Consider the following 15,703-nt stretch of genomic DNA (forward strand, 5'->3'; position numbering starts at 1 on the left):
CATAGTCAGCCAGCAGTCTTGCTTTCCTAACTGCTGTTTAAAGATTAAAGGGAAAACCGTGTTTTTTAAAAAAATGGTGCTGGTACAACTAGAGATGATGTGCAAAATAATGAATTTACACCCCATACCTCACACTGTACACAAAAATTAAAAAGGGTCAAAGACCTAAATGTAAACTAAAACTCGTAGAAGAAAATATAGGCGTAAGTTCTTACGATACTGGATTAGGCAGTGGTTTCTTAGATATAACATCAAAAACGTGAACAAAGAAAAAACAGATTAATTTGACTTCATCAAAATTGAAAACTTCTGTACAGCAAAAGTTACTATCAAGAAAGTGGAAAGACGGCCCACAGAGTCAGATAAAATATTTGTAAATATTTAACAGGAGACTTCCATTCAGAATATATGAAGAACTTTTAAAACTTGACAGTAAAGACAACCCAATTTAAAACAAAGATTTCAATAGATCTTTTCTCCAAAGAAGGTACACAAATAGTCCATAAGCACATAAAAATATGCTCAACGTCATTAGTCATTATACCGACTAGGATTGCTGGAATCAAAAAGATGGACATTAACAAGTGTTGGCAATGATGTGAAGCAGTTGGAACCCTCATACGTTGCAGTGTGAATTTAGAAATGGAAAAACTGCTTTGGAAAATAATTTGGCACTTGCTCAAAAAGTTAGTTTCCCGGACCCAGTAAATCTACTCCCTAGAAATTTACCAAAGAAAACTGAAAGCTTTTGTCTGTACATAAGTTGTATGCAGATATCTATAGCAGTATTATGCATAATAGTCAAAAAGTAGAAAACCCCTACATGTCTATCACCTGATGAATGGGTAAACAAAATGTGATATATCCATACAGTGGAATATTATTCAGCCATAAAAGCAATAAACTAGAGCATGAGTGAAACTTGTATGTATTACTAAATGAAAAGAGCCAGACCCAAGAGGCCATATTTTGTAAGATTTCATTTATATGAATTGTCCAGAGAGGCAAACTCATGGAGACAGAAATAGGTTAGTAATTGTCAGGGGCTATAGAAAGTAACTGCTGTGGGTAAAGATTTCTTTGGGGGTTGGTGACAGTGTTCTGAAATTGGTGGTGATGGTTGTACAACCTTGGGACTATACTAAAAAGCACTGATTTGTATATAGTAGAAATACAATTTTTTATAGCAAGTGAATTATCTCTCTTTAAAATAAAGGAGGAAAAATTCGTAAGTACTCTTAATGTGATAGGAAGACAACCGAATTGAAAAATGGGCAAAGGATATCAAATGACATTTCATAGGCATAAAATGTTAGGGCTAATTATATGGCTAGTATTAAGCACTTTACATGTAAATTTAATTTTTATAATCAACCTTTGAAGTAGGTTCTATTATCATCCCCAATTTACAGGTTAAGAAATAGGGATTGTTAAGTAATTTAATATTCTCATTGATGAATGTTAGACTGGGATTCAGACTCAGGAACTCATATATTTATTCCCTACACCTTATACTGTTTTAAACCCACACTGCTCTGTGTAAGTCTTTGTGTGGCCAGTTAATTTTTCAGGGCTGACTCCAACCACCTCACCATGCCTGTTTTTCTCCTCTCCAGATCCATTGATGAGATGAAACGGTTGGAGGAAATGTCAGGTATGTTTCGGAGCTCTGGAGTTGAGCGCCACCCCCCAGAACCAAAATCCCAGACAGAAGGGATTGAAGATTCAGGAGGCAAAGAGCAGCCATGGGAGATGGTGATGGATAAGAAACACTTCAAGCTGTGGCGGCGCCCCATTTCAGGCACCCACCTTTACCAGTACCGAGGTGAGCCCGGCCCGCCTGCGGGGGTTGTGTTGCCCCGCAAGCATACGGCACTGTTCTCGCACACACTCTGTTCTGGTTTTCAGGGAAAGCTGCCCTGGTGTGCTGTTTGTTGTTTTTCCTCTTCCTGATGACAGGAGTCTCCTTGTCTTTGTTATAGTCTGCTATAGGTTGTCTCTGTCATACTTTGCTGCCCCAGTGTGACTTCTGGTTTCTGAGTCTGCCTTTAAGATCTGCACGTCAGCACTCCGCGGTGGAAATGCAGTTAAGTGATAGGAGTAGAGTGAGTGATGAGTGTGGCAAACATTGCTTATTCTTTGTTGTTCTAGTGTTTGGAACCTACACAGACGTGACACCGCGGCAGTTCTTCAATGTTCAGGTGAGTATGTTTCTCCTCCCAGATCAGGAGCTGCTAAGCCTAGTAGTCTTCTTGCCATCGTCCACGTGAGTGATTTCTCTGACTCATAAAATGTTGGCTTCAGTCCATCCATCTCTATGCCCCTCATTTCACGTCAGATAGCCTCTGGGTGAGCCTTTGACTTACAGCTTGCCTGCCGAGGATGAGGCCAGTTCTGCTGTTTATAAGGCTGTTGGGAAGATCAAATAGATGAAGGATTTGAGTGCTTTAATATATTTTATAAGACTTTATAGTTTTTCCCCCTAAACAATTTGAGGGTAAGTTACATACCCTTTATTCCAAAAGCCTTCAGTGTGTACTTCCTAAAAAACTGGACATATTCTCCTAATTAGCCATGGTACCATTATCAAAGTCAGTAAATTTAACTGATGCAACTCTGATAGACTCTTTGTATTCCAGTTTTACCTGTTGGCTTAGCGATGTCCTTCCCCTTCAGTACAGATGCAGGCAGGATTTAGCAATCTGGAACTTGTCCGCAGTAAAGGTGTTTAGTAAAGATAAGAGTATGTGTTCAAAGACTCTGTTCCTCCTCGCGGGGAAATACAGAAAAGGGGAGCTAGGATCACCTAGAGTTCTACAAAAATTGTTTTTTCCTTCCTGGAGTCCTCATGTTTTATTGGACTTTGAGTAACTAGTTTGGTGATTATAATACCCACTGCTAACACACAAGTGCACGCTTTCCCCTAAGCACTGAATTCTGTCAATCTGTATTGAATTTTTGTTGATTTGAGTGTGTATGATATGTGTCTTACTTTGAGATTCCTTAGTTCTTAGTGATGTTAGAAATTTTTAAAATAATGCAACTTGTATTTGTGTGAGGTGTCTGCCGTACTTTTGAACTTTTTGTCTGTTTAAAACTTTCTGGAATTACTTCACCCTTAACAAATTTCTATCACTGTCTACTGTATTTTCTCTAGACATGTCTATGACAATATTTTTTTCTTACTTGTGGGTTGTTTTTTTTTAAGATTCACTTTCAAAGTAATGGGATTGGTCTACAGGAAGGGATTTTATTAAAAGACTTATCTGTAGTAAAGATAGCTGTGTCTTTGACACTTGGGCACTGCCTTTTAGGTCAGATCACTGTTTCAGAAGAAGGTTCTTGGGTAAGAGGCCCACTCATCTGAAGTCTTCTGTAGCTTTGTTTTGGATCTCTTGGATCTTCATGGTCTTTGCTCTTTCTGTAGCTGGATACAGAATATAGGAAAAAATGGGATGCCCTGGTGATCAAGCTGGAAGTGATCGAGAGGGATGTGGTCAGTGGCTCTGAGGTTCTTCACTGGGTGACCCATTTTCCCGTGAGTATTGTCACCTCTGGTTTTGCTTTGATCACATCCACATGAAACAGATCCCTGATCCTCCCACCCCTCCTCTTGTTTAGTACCCAATGTACTCACGGGATTATGTGTATGTTCGGCGGTACAGCGTGGATGAGGAAAACAACGTGATGGTGTTGGTGTCACGGTACGTGTGCTGAGCAGTGGCTTCTGCCGAGTCCCTTCATCTTGGCCTTCATTCACACGTGTCTGGTGGGAGTCTGCTTGTCTTGTGAGTGAAGCCGGGGTGCCCTGCGTCCAGCGAGAATATGAGAGGGCTGGGACTGGTGACTGTCTCAGAGGGTTGAAGGGATGCAAACCTTTCATCAAACTAATCCTTCAGTTCCTTAATGCTGATAATTAAAGAGACACTGTCTTCTTCAACACAGAGCCTGCTGAGATAGGAAACACCAGGTTAGCTCACTTTGTTTTTATAAGTTACTGTATATTCATTCATGACTTTTCTGATGTAGTCTTTAAAAGTTAAGAGGCTGCCTTTACTTCATAACTTCAGCTCCAGTGGTCCTGTGTGTAGACGTTCCTCAGTTTCTCTTGCTTCTCTCCCTGCCAGTGCTGTGGAGCACCCGAGTGTGCCAGAGTCTCCGGAATTCGTCAGGGTCCGATCATACGAGTCCCAAATGGTTATCCGTCCACACAAGTCATTTGATGAGGTGAGTTGTACATCATCTGAGATGTGATGGGTTAGCGGTTTATGAATTTTCTCAAGGAATGCGTTTTGTCTGAACTGGGGAGGGCATGCTGGTTCTCCGCTTGGCTTGCAGCGGGTCCACTGGAGCTTGTTTAAACAGTGCTGGGCTGTGGCGTGAGAATTTGCATGTCTTAAGCTCCCAGGTGAGGCTGGTGCTACTGGCCTGGGAACCACACTTCAGGACCCCTCCTGTAGAGTGGTGTACCTGGAAGACCCTGAGACAAAGTAGTGATGACCCCTTGGCTCCTGTTACCTGAGGGGCAGTTATGAGAAGATGATGGCCCTGCCTCATACAGGCTTGTTGGCAGCGTTCTTGAGGAATCAGAGCGAGCTACCGTTTGCATCAGAATTTCCCCACAGTGGGCAGAACACTTAACACATTTCTGGACTCCTGTTTCGGGCAGAACACTTAACACATTTCTGGACTCCTGTTTCTTTATCAGTGCTGTCTGCTTTCTTGAACATTTTATGACCTTTGCAAAGAATATTTTCTTCAACTTAGTGTGGTGTTTTATTTTTGATATTTTAGCCAAATCTCTGTTGAGCGTACATATTGATTGTGGTGGTTGCTGTTTTTAGTCCTGTTTACTTTGAAATCACTTTGTTTCTCCCCATCACTTTTGTTTTAAAGCTGTATGATGACTGTTTTCTTAGCCATGCTTTTGTTTTCAGCAAGTTGTTTTATTTACACCACCTATATAATGGGACTCTTTTAAGTGTGACAGAAAACCATGGTTTGCCTCAGTCAGTGTGGTGTTTTACAGAGAGATGTATCTTGACGTTTGTACCATTTTAGAGCAATATATATATATTTTTTTGCACGTGGGATCTTCACCACCAGGCATCGAACCCCTGCATTGGATGATCAGAGTCTTGACCAGTGGACCGCTGGTAAAGTCCCATAGAGCAGTGTTTTTCAAACCATGCATTGCTACCCACTAGTGGAAGACAGACTTAATTAGTGCTTGAAAAGGAATAAATAGAAACTGAATGTAAGCATATTTTATGAAACTTTTGTTTGATTACATATGTACAAGTATATGTGAGAGAGAGGCTGAGAAAAAAAGAACTTGGTTGGCAATGTAGAAAGTATTGTTTCCAGTGTGTTGTAAGTAAGTACAGTTAAACATGTTTCAAAGTCCTTGCATTAGAAGCAAGAATGTTGCTGTTGCTTGGGCAGGCTGGGGACTGTGGGAGTTAGAATTATGCCTCATGCTTTTCTTTGATGTTGATTCTGAAATTTGAACCTTGTCCGTGTATTTCCTATTTGGGGGGAAAAAAGTGACTCGAGTCCCAGCATTACTGCCTTTGGAAACCCTGACCATGAAATAGCGAAGGCCGAGTTGGGCCACCAGCGGAGTATGTTGTACAGGAAATAGCTTCTTTCAGCTGAAGTGGGGGAACAGTATGAATTATCTGTGTGAGTATTGTAGCATATTGTGGCAAGCTCTTAGGAGAAAGGTAAGACTTAAGTTCTTATAAAAAAGCAGCCTGTAGATAGAGGAAAACAGGAAGGACCCAGGCGGTAGAAGACATGATTCCATGATTTTCAGCCACAGATAAAGGGAGGAGGGAACCTTGATGTTGAGAGACTCAGTGCTTAGAAAGGAAGGCAGAGTTCAGGGAGGAGTGGTGATTACCTTGATCGTGTATAGAAGATACTTGAAAACCAGGCAGCTGAGTTTGGATTTGCCAGATGGAACGCAGATCCTGGGCCAAGGGGTGGTGTTTCGTTTGTTTTATTGTGGCTGTGCTGCCAGATTACAGGACCTCAGTTCCCTGACCGGGATTGAACCCAGGCCACGACAGTGAAATCCTGGAATGCTAACTCCCAGGCCGTGATGGGACTCCCTAGTTTCACTTTTTGTTACGGAAAATTTGAGATGTAGACCAAAGATAAAGAAGTGGAGGGAATAACATAATGCATGGACTCTGTGTATCCTCCCTCGACTCCGACAGTGACCAGACTCTTGGCCAGACTTGTTTTATCTGTACTCTTTCTGTTCGCTTTCCCACAACCCTGATTTTTTGGAAGCAGATTCTAGTTTTGCTGTAGAAGAACTGAAGAATTCCTCTATACGTATTTTAGTATTTATCTCAAAAAGAAGAGAGATTTTTTGGAAACGTAATATCGTATTCCCTAATAGCTCGTATCTGTAGTGTTCAAGCTTTCCTGATCACCCACGAATTTTTTTGTGTTTATTTGAATCAAGATTTCAGATGACATCCAGATACTGAAATGTGTTCACACTGTAGCTTTGCATCTGTATCTTGAGTTCTGCCTCCTTTTTCCCCCTTGGAATTTATTTATTGAAGAAGCAGTTTCTTTGTCCTGATTTTGCTGGTTGTGTTCCCGTAGTGTCATCAAACGTGTTGTTCTGTCCCCTGTGTTCCCTGTCTGTGGGTACTTAGAGCTAGAGGCTTAAACAGATTTAGGTTATTTGTTTGGAGCAAGACTGCTTTATTAAAAGGTAGATAATGTCTGATTTTGCCTTTTTATACAGTTCATGGGGTTCTCACAGCAAGTACACTGGAGTCTTCTGCCATCCCCTCCTCCAGTGGACCACATTTTGTCAGAACTCTCCACTGTGAACCGACGGTCTTGTGTGGCCCTGCATGGCATGGCTCATAGCTTCATTGAGTTAGCAAGCCCCTTTGCCACGACAATGCTCTGATCCCTTTCTTTGTGAATTTGGAAGTGATTGATGAATATTACTCAGCTCAACTATTTCATTAGAAGTTACAAAATACTATTTGTACGAACTCTTCATTCTTTCTTTGCTTATTTCCATTTATTAGATGACATGCTTGAAAGTCGCTCAGTCATGTCCCAACTCTTTGCAACCCCATGGACTATACAGTCCATGAAATTCTCCAGGCCAAAATACTGGAATGGGTAGCCATTCCCTTCTCCAGGGGATCTTCCCAACCCAGGGATCGAACGCAGGTTTCCTGCATTGCAGGTGGATTCTTGACCAGCTGAGCCACCAGGGAAGCCAGTACTTGAAGGGAAAGTTTATACATTGACTGTTTGATTTCCTATAGTTCACAGAGGAAAGGGAAATAAGAAAGATGCTGATTTGTTTCCTTCATTTACTCATTTTTAAAATAATGAATTGGTTCTTTCAACAAGCGGTCCTCCAAAGGCTGAAGTTTTTATTTTTTAAAGAAATGATGGGACTTACCTGGTGGTCCAGTGGTTAAGACTCATACTCCAATACAGGAGGCCTGGGTTCAGTCCTGCATGCTGTGCGGTACGGCCAAAAGAAAAACGAAATGCTATTAGAAACTCAAAAATTTAAGCATATCTGGTTTGTTTTACAGTCACTTTTATCTAGGAGCCTCTTACTGACCGAAGTCCTTTTGACTTTACTCAGAAACTCTCCTGTCTTCTGGTGCTATGTTTCAGGTTCACCTTCTATAGTTTCAGGTGTTAATCTGAAAATGAGCATTTCTTCTAGGAGCCTTAATATCACACTTTGGCATCTAGAAGTTCTCATATTTCTGGGCCTGCTCACTCTTAAGAGTAACTTAGCTTACATCCCTGTTCTTTCTACCCATTTAATTCCTTCTTCCTGATGGCAACTGTTTTCAGTTTTGAGTTTTTTCAGTATAGGCAGTAGTGGATAAGAACCCAGGACTTTTGACTTCTCAGTCCAAGTGTTTTATGGGAAGGATCATTTCAAGCTTTTTATATATATTAGCTCATTTAGTCTCCTAGCCAGCCTTTTGGTGTCACTGTTCCCACTGTGCAGGCTTCACCTCTCCTCCTCTTTAATTCTGTGGTATTCAGTCTATATCTCTGTTACAGCACCTATTTATCCTGTTAATTGGAAGCTCCTGAGGACAAGGACCAGCATGTTCTTATTTCCCATATAGTGCCTAGCACAGTGCCCAGACACATAGCAGACATTCAGATAGCTGTTGAGTAGATGAATAAAGGACTAAACATTTCACCCAGGTAATAAAGAAGGTGGGCTTGAGTGTAAGGCGTGAGAGTCACAGTGCGGCTATCTACAGTTGTGGCCAGTCTGCTTTTAAAAGTGCAGACTTGGGGCCTCCATGGCAGTCCATTGGTTAAGATTTTGCCTTCCAGTGTAGGGGGTTTGGGTTTGACCCCTGATTGGAGAGCTAAGATCCCGTAGCCAAAAACCCAGAACATAAAACAGAAACAATAACAAATTCAGTAAGGAGTTTTTAAAAGTGGTTCTGTCTTACACTTTGGGTGGAGCATATTTGCTTCAGACCTCTCCAGGGATCGGGACCCCTGTAAACCTCTTGAATCTTTGTCTTCAGTGTACCAGTGAGAGGGCTGAGTCAGCAAGAGTGGGTGCCTGGGCCCTATGGTCAGGATTCTGGGTTCATCTGGGCTCTGGTTAAATATGTGGGTGAGCTTGAGCAAAGTCTCTTCACCTTTTTGTGCTCAGTTTCCTCATCTGTAAAATGGGGATTAGCAGCGTCTACATTGTAGGATTGTTTTGAGGAGCTGAAGCAGTTCCTGACACATGGTTGTAAGCACCATGTAAATGTTTGATGCTAGTGTTAATAGTGATAGTAGTAAGAGTTAATATCATTTCAATAAAGATTAAGATATTTAAAGATGGTGGGGTATGTGTTGAGGTCCACTCCCACATTCTAAGATTGACTGGAAAGACTCATAGGACCCAGCTGACAGTGTACTCGCGGCTAAGATTTATCCCAGTGATGGGAGGGTGGATGCAGGCTGGGTCTGGAGGAATCTCTGTGGGCTCCCACACTCCCTGTCCTGTGAGGGCTCTCAGAACACATCCTCTCCCAGCCACAGAAAAGCAGCAACACGTGTGATGATTCTGCCTAGAGAAGCCCAGTGGAGACTCGGCGCCCAGAGTCTGTACTGGGGGCTGGTCGCACAGGCACCCTCTGTCTAGCATGTCCTACCATCCCAGACCCCAGGGGGAGAGCAGGGGCTCAGCATGAAGCACATTGTTTGCACAGAGGTGGCACAGGGAGCCCTGTAGTCCTTAACTGTTGACCGGGGTTAGGCAGGCACCCAGTCCCCAGACACCACTGGGCCAGCCTCACTAGATGGTAACCTCTCAGGTCTTCCGTGTTAACTCTTTTCTGCTCAGCGTAAAAAAAAATGCTGCTCTCCGCCCCAGAGTCCGATCTTGGTTATTCTGTGGTACTGGGTACAGAGGCTCTGAGGGGTAATTCGGGTACCTTCATCTTTGCTGTGTTTCTTTTCCAGAACGGCTTTGACTACTTACTGACATACAGTGACAACCCCCAGACCGTGTTTCCTCGCTACTGCGTTAGTTGGATGGTCTCCAGTGGTGAGTAGGTGCTTGTGCCTGGGGCCAGGTACTTGGGCTGAACGTTTTGTTTTTCTCTAGCTTCTCTGTGGCTTCAGGGGGGTTAGGACTTGTTCACGGGAGGCCTTCCGGGTTCATTGTTGAATACCGCCTTGAAGGTAGTGAGCCTCTGGCTGCAGTTTGGAGGGATGCACATTCTGGAGTCCCAGAAAGAAGCCTTTGCCCAGAGGTGAATCGAACGTTTGCTTAATACACACTGTGTACGTTAATGCATTTACAAATTTTCTTCTTAGATCGTGTTGGAAGCCTTAAAACGTGGTTATAGGACAGTCCACTGGAGAAAGGGGCCACTACCCTTCTTAACAAAGGCAACAGCACATCACTGCTGGGATTGACTGCATTTTTCTTGGCCAATCTCTTCCCTTAGAAACAGCTTCATGAGATTTTTCTCTCTTGTTCTCTGTAGGCGGTGTTTTACCCTTCAGTGGGGAATGGAGAGGAGATGAGGTGTTCCTGTTTGACATTTCTCAACAAAATTGGCTGTGCCACTGATAAGTGGTATTTGAATCACATAAAAGAGAGCCTTTGGGGACTTAGGTGGCTTGATCAATACCTGTTTTCAAAGGATCTCAGAGGTCCTGGGTGGTTTTCACTCCCTATAAGTTTGTTGTTTGTCAGCGAGGCTGTGATCTCTATAAGGAGGCATTGACTTCCTACCTGAAAAGAAACAGGCCCTGCTAATTTTGAGCCTGGTGGCTCAGCGATAGAGATCCACCTGCCGATGCAGAAGACTCAGGTTTGATCCCTGGGTCTGGAAGATCCCCTGGAGAAGAAAATGGGGTAACGGTAACTCATTCCAGTGTTCTTGCCTGGGAAATCCCATGGACAGATTTACAGTCTATGGGGTTGCAAAGAGTCGGATACGACTGAGTGACTAAAACAATGAAAACATAGTGAGCCTACTGGTTTGTGTGTCCGCCCACCCAGATTGCCCTCTCTCCCAACAGGCATGCCAGATTTCCTGGAGAAGCTGCACATGGCTACTCTGAAAGCCAAGAACATGGAGATCAAAGTGAAGGACTACATCTCATCGAAGCCTTTGGAAGTGGGGAGTGAGGCCAAAGCTGCCCCCCCATCTTCTGAGCGCAAGAGTGAGGGCAGCTGTGGGCCTGCCCGCATCGAGTACGCTTGACAGGCCCTAGGAGCCAGGCGGGCTCCTCCACTGCAGAACAGGGTGGGTTCGAAGGGGTCTGCTGTAGCCGCCACTGCAGGCTGATTCAGTACTGGTGTCCGCTCTCAGAGCCCTGCTGCTCTGTATCAGAACAGGAGGAGGAGGCATCCGGAGGGCCTTGTCATGTTCTCGGGCCAGGCGTTTTGAAACTGGTGTTTCCTGGAGCTCCTTTGGAACCAGCTTAGCCTCAGGCCAGAGGGGACAACATCCTTTGCTTTGTCTGCCCACATTCCGTTCTCAGCCTCGGTTCTGCAGCACTTTGGGTGGGTTTCCTTCGGTTCTGAAGGTCCAACTGGACCACTGGATGGTTGAGTCTCCAATGAAGGGTCATGCCCGGGGGCACTCTTGGTCACAGTCCTGGTGTTGAGGGGGTGTGAACTATTGCTTGGCAGCATAAGTGCCTTGTCCTCACCTTCCCCTGTCTCTAGGGACATAAAGTTTGTACCAAGAAATGTCAATCTCTGTCTCCCATTGATGTTCCCCACCCAAAGCAGTTTCCGGTGAGTCAGCCAGTTCTTCTGTATTCATGTGCTCTGTTCATCTGAGTCACCGCCTCCCCCTGTAGCCCATTTACCAAGAACACGGGGAAACTAACGCTGTCAGACAGTAACTGTATCATCACTGTTTTTGATAGGATTGGTGGAGATGCTCAAAATGTTATCCAGTTTAGCTTTGTGTGTTTTTTTTTTTTTTTTTTTTTAACTTTTGTGTTAGAAGCGGGGCGTGGAATTAGGGAATGGAATAGATTTTTTTTCCATAGTCTGGACTGTATAGACAGCACCGTTTTGATTCAGGCATTATTTTTCACACTTTGGGTTTGACTTGATGCCTGCACATTGGCCATCTTGGAAGGCTGAAGGCAGAGGGGTGGGGTTTGGGTACCTCCCTGAAGCTCTCAGAGCTGCAGACAAGCTGCGTGAGCAGACAGATGCAATCTGTCCGAAACGCTCATACAAGGGGGATATGATTCATGTGACCCTGTGAAAAGCTTTTCGTCCTCTTCCAAGTTAAAATTAAGGCAAACCACACTGTTCAGATAAAGTCACAATCAGATGGGCCTGGCTAATGGGGCTTATGATCATGCTGCACTCTGACTGGGAGCATTGGAAACAGGTTTCAGATCCTCCTCCTTCCCCTTATTTCTTAGAATATGAATGACCAGATTTCCCCACCCCCACTTGCTACCCTTTTGTGTTGCTGAAAGAGGAGTGAAACCTGAGATTAAGCCCCTTTAACCTCTTTGTGGCCTAAGTTTTGTGCCAAGGAAACGCCTGCCCCACTCTTCGACATCAGACAGTCCCAGCTTCTCTTCATCAGTCGTGTCTCCCTCCTCATCCCCAGGGATGAGTCCCTGGGTTACATTGGAACTTAGCGCCTGTGACTGTTGGGACGGGTGGTTTGGGCGAGTGCCGTGAGTACACTTGAGTAAAGGAGCTGTGGGTTGCTCCTGTGCTTTTTGGCAGTTTGACTCTGCACTTGGTGTTGGTCTGTACAGTTACTTACGTCATTGTAATGATTTCACTCCTGACTGTGACGTTTTTACCAAATGCGTGAATAAATACATAAAGATTGGTATGAAGGAATGTGTCTTTGGACATACATTGTCAAGGAAGTCTTGCATACTGGGCTTATTATTTCTTCCTGATCAAAAAGTGTACTCCTGCTGGCAGAGTTGGCACATGAAAACAGCAAGATTTGGACTTCCCTGGCGGTAACTGACACACCACCCACCACCTTGTCTGTAGACTGTAAGGCCTTTCCAGGTGACCAGATTGGCAGTTGAAAACAAACCACCCATTTCCACGTCCTTGTCTTGATCCACTGGTAACCCACACCCTTTGCTTTAAAAGGATTGACTTGGAGGGAACAGCATTGGAAGAGTAGCAGGGCCTCTGGCCTGGGTCTGGAGCCCTGGAGCTGGAGAGGGGGGAGTGAGCCCCCAAACCCAGGGCGTGGTGGGAAGTGAGGTCACGCAGGCAGTTCTGCTGGGAGGCAGGTTGGTGCCGGTTGGTGGGTCAATTGAAGACACCGAGCACACAATGAGTTTTGAGTGTGTGTGTGATGTTGCCTGTGGGAGACACGAAGGGAACGTCCTCTCGGCTAGCAGACCTGTCAGAGGTCGTGGGCCGCAGAGAGACATGGGTCTGTGTAACCCCTCACTGGAGAGCTGGGTGCTGGCCTTCGCCCTGCTGGGGACGCCCCTGCTTAGCACCCTGGCCACGGTCCAGGCTGCGCGTGAACACTTGCACGGAGAAGCAGTTGGGTTCTTAACTGAGAGCAGCATTTGTGCTGCCAGACAGCTCTAGCTTTCAGGAAGTTCTTTACACTGACACCAAGTGGGCCTCATACTTTCTACTGAAGGGTCAAGCCCTGAGCTTGAAGCAACACTGGAAAACTCTCCCGTGGAAGAACCCTTTGTTTTCTTGAAGGCGTGTCCATGTGACAGCATTCCCCAGGCTTTATGTCACCAGTGACTTTAAAAACCCTCCAGCTTTTTCAGTACTTCTCTGGTGGTGCAGTGGTCGAGACTCTGCCTTCCATTGCAGGGTGTCTGGATTTGATGCCTGGTGGGAGCTAAGATTCCCCATGCCTTGTAAGCAAAAAACATGAAACAGAGGCAGAAGCAGTTTTGTAACAATTCAATAGAGACTTTAAAAATGGTCCACATCAAAAAATGTTTTAAAAAATTCAACTTTTTATTTTGAACAATTCTATACATACAGAAAAGTTGAAAGAGTACTAATAATAAAACCTGGTATACCCTTCCCCTACCTTTGCTGGTTGTTAACCTGTTGGAGTGTGTGCTTTATCTTCCCTGTATACACTTTGCCATGACTGGACTGTGTCTTAAAATGTGTATGCATGCTGGGGCCCTAACCCCCAACATGATACAGAGAGGTCTTTAAATGATTAGTTTAGATCATGTCATGAGGGTGGGTCCCCATGATGCGATTAGTGCCCTTTATACTAATTGCTGCCAAAGTTGATCTCCCTCTCCACCACATGAGGAACATGAAAAGCCAGAGAGCTCTCAACAGGGACGAAATAGACCAGCATCTCAACCTTGGATGTTGAAGCCTCCAGAGTTGTGAGAAATCTGTTTAAGTCACTCTTGTCTGGCATTTCATTACAGTGTTCTGATTAATACACTTTTTCACTTCACCATCTGAAAGTAGATTGCAAACATATTTCATTATAAATACTTGAGCGTGGGTTTTGTTTTTTTCTTTTTGGCCTTGCTGTGCAGCATGCCAGATCTTAAGTTTCCTGACCAGGGATCGAACCTGTGCCCCCCTGCAGTGGAAGCATGGAGTCCTAACGACTGGACCGCCTGGGAAGTGCCTGAGCATGCTTTTTTTTTTTTTTTTTAATAAATTACTCTGTAAACTACACTGCAAATAGCATATAAACTGTTGTACATATAGCTCATATTAAAATTTCCTCAGTTGCTCCCTAAATGACTCTAGCATCCCACCCCCCAAATTAAGATCCTATTAAGTATATGTTGCATTTGTATCCTTTGTCAAGAGCAGCTAAGTAGCTAACAGCCTGCCCTTTGTAATGTAGCTTCATGGGTGCCTAAGATAATTTAGTGCCTACCTGTCCCGTGCTCAGTTATGTCCGACTTTTTGTGACCCTGTGGGGTGTAGACCCCCAGGCTCCTCTGTCCATGAAAATTTTCCAGGCAAGAGTACTGGAGAGGGTTGCCATTTCCTCCTCCAGGGGGCCTTCCCGACCCAGGGACTGAACTAGGGTCTCTTGTGTCTTCTGCACTGGCAGGTGGATTCTTTATCACTGCGCCACCTGGGAAGCCCTTAGTGAAATGTAGTAGTTTTCAAACTGTTTAGGAACTCCCATACCTGGCCCCCACCCCGGGCTACTTACCCCAGAACTGCAGGTGGTGGCAGCGGTATGTTGTCACGCAACCTAAAGGATACAACATAGGCGGCAGCTCCCTTGATCTGCATACTACTAACATAAGCTAAAGTGGCATTAATTTGTTGCCTGTCTCCTGTCTGGTCACTGTTGGCTTCTGTTGTGCTTGGGATAGCACAGTCACTGAACATCTGCTGTGCCCAACACTGTGCTTCATGCTTTCATGCAAGATCTCTTATAAACCTACCTAACAGCTCTGCGAGAATGGAGCTATCCCTGTTTTATAAGCAGGAAATGGCATCAGAGGTTAAGTAATTTTCTTGCTCAAAGTCACACAGGAAGTGAGAGAGCCAGGGTGCGGACCTAACTTTGACCTCTGCAAAGACACCTCTGCCAAATGGCTTCAAGCTGGGCTAGTTTCTCATAGATGTCATGTTCGATTCCTTCCCAGGGCTGTTGACTTACCTTGGAACCTGGATCGTGGGCTTTCTTTTCATCCCCCTGTGTTCTTATGTGGTTTTAGTCTTGCCCTACTGCCTAGCTCCATTATCCAGTTACCAGTTGTTTGATGGTGCTCTTTCTTTGAGAATTAGAAGCAATAAATATAATTTCTCTCCTGAAAATTTAAGGACGTACACCACTAGCATGACACATGGGTTAATATAAAGAGGTGGGGCAGTTTTCTTGGGGACCTTGTGAGGTAGCATTTCCTAAAAATGTTTACTTACAAAGTAACTAGTCTCTGAACCCAGCATAGTAGGACAGGAGTTTGTAAATTCTTTTCAAAATGAAAACATCCTTCAGAAAATCTGAGAACTCTGATTTCTAACAAACAACCCTGAGAAGTATCTTAAAAAATTAAACGATAGGGACTTCCCTGGTGGTCCAGTGGTTGAGAATCCACTGGCCAGTGGGGGGACACAGGTTTGATCCCTGGTTGGGGAAAATCCCACATGCCTTGGAGCAATGAAGTCTGTGGGCCACAACTCCTGAAACCCTCACGCTTGGAGCCTGTGGTCCACGACAAGAGAAGCCACTGC

At 44.4% G+C, this 15,703-nt stretch overlaps 1 protein-coding gene across 4 annotated transcripts in view; it reads left to right on the forward strand.

Annotated features, from left to right (window-relative positions):
* STARD7 (StAR related lipid transfer domain containing 7) overlaps positions 1–12,366 on the forward strand; it is a 19,835-nt gene extending 7,469 nt beyond the window's left edge. For 3 of the 4 annotated variants that reach the window (XM_081484743.1, XM_081484744.1, XM_081484741.1), the window contains 7 exons: positions 1,617–1,825; positions 2,152–2,201; positions 3,428–3,538; positions 3,622–3,704; positions 4,128–4,227; positions 9,493–9,577; positions 10,564–12,366. In XM_081484743.1, the coding sequence (XP_081340869.1) occupies positions 1,617–1,825; positions 2,152–2,201; positions 3,428–3,538; positions 3,622–3,704; positions 4,128–4,227; positions 9,493–9,577; positions 10,564–10,748 (823 nt within the window). In that variant the 3' untranslated portion in view covers positions 10,749–12,366. Of the gene's footprint in view, positions 1–1,616; positions 1,826–2,151; positions 2,202–3,427; positions 3,539–3,621; positions 3,705–4,127; positions 4,228–9,492; positions 9,578–10,022; positions 10,115–10,563 lie in introns of all 4 variants that reach the window. The other variant, XM_081484742.1, reaches the window with a different exon arrangement.
* The last annotated feature ends 3,337 nt before the right edge of the window (positions 12,367–15,703 follow it).

This window comes from Giraffa tippelskirchi, chromosome 4 (assembly GCF_054371585.1).
Source record: "Giraffa tippelskirchi isolate mGirTip1 chromosome 4, T2T-mGirTip1v1.2.pri, whole genome shotgun sequence".
In the NCBI taxonomy this organism is placed as follows: Eukaryota; Metazoa; Chordata; class Mammalia; order Artiodactyla; family Giraffidae; genus Giraffa; species Giraffa tippelskirchi.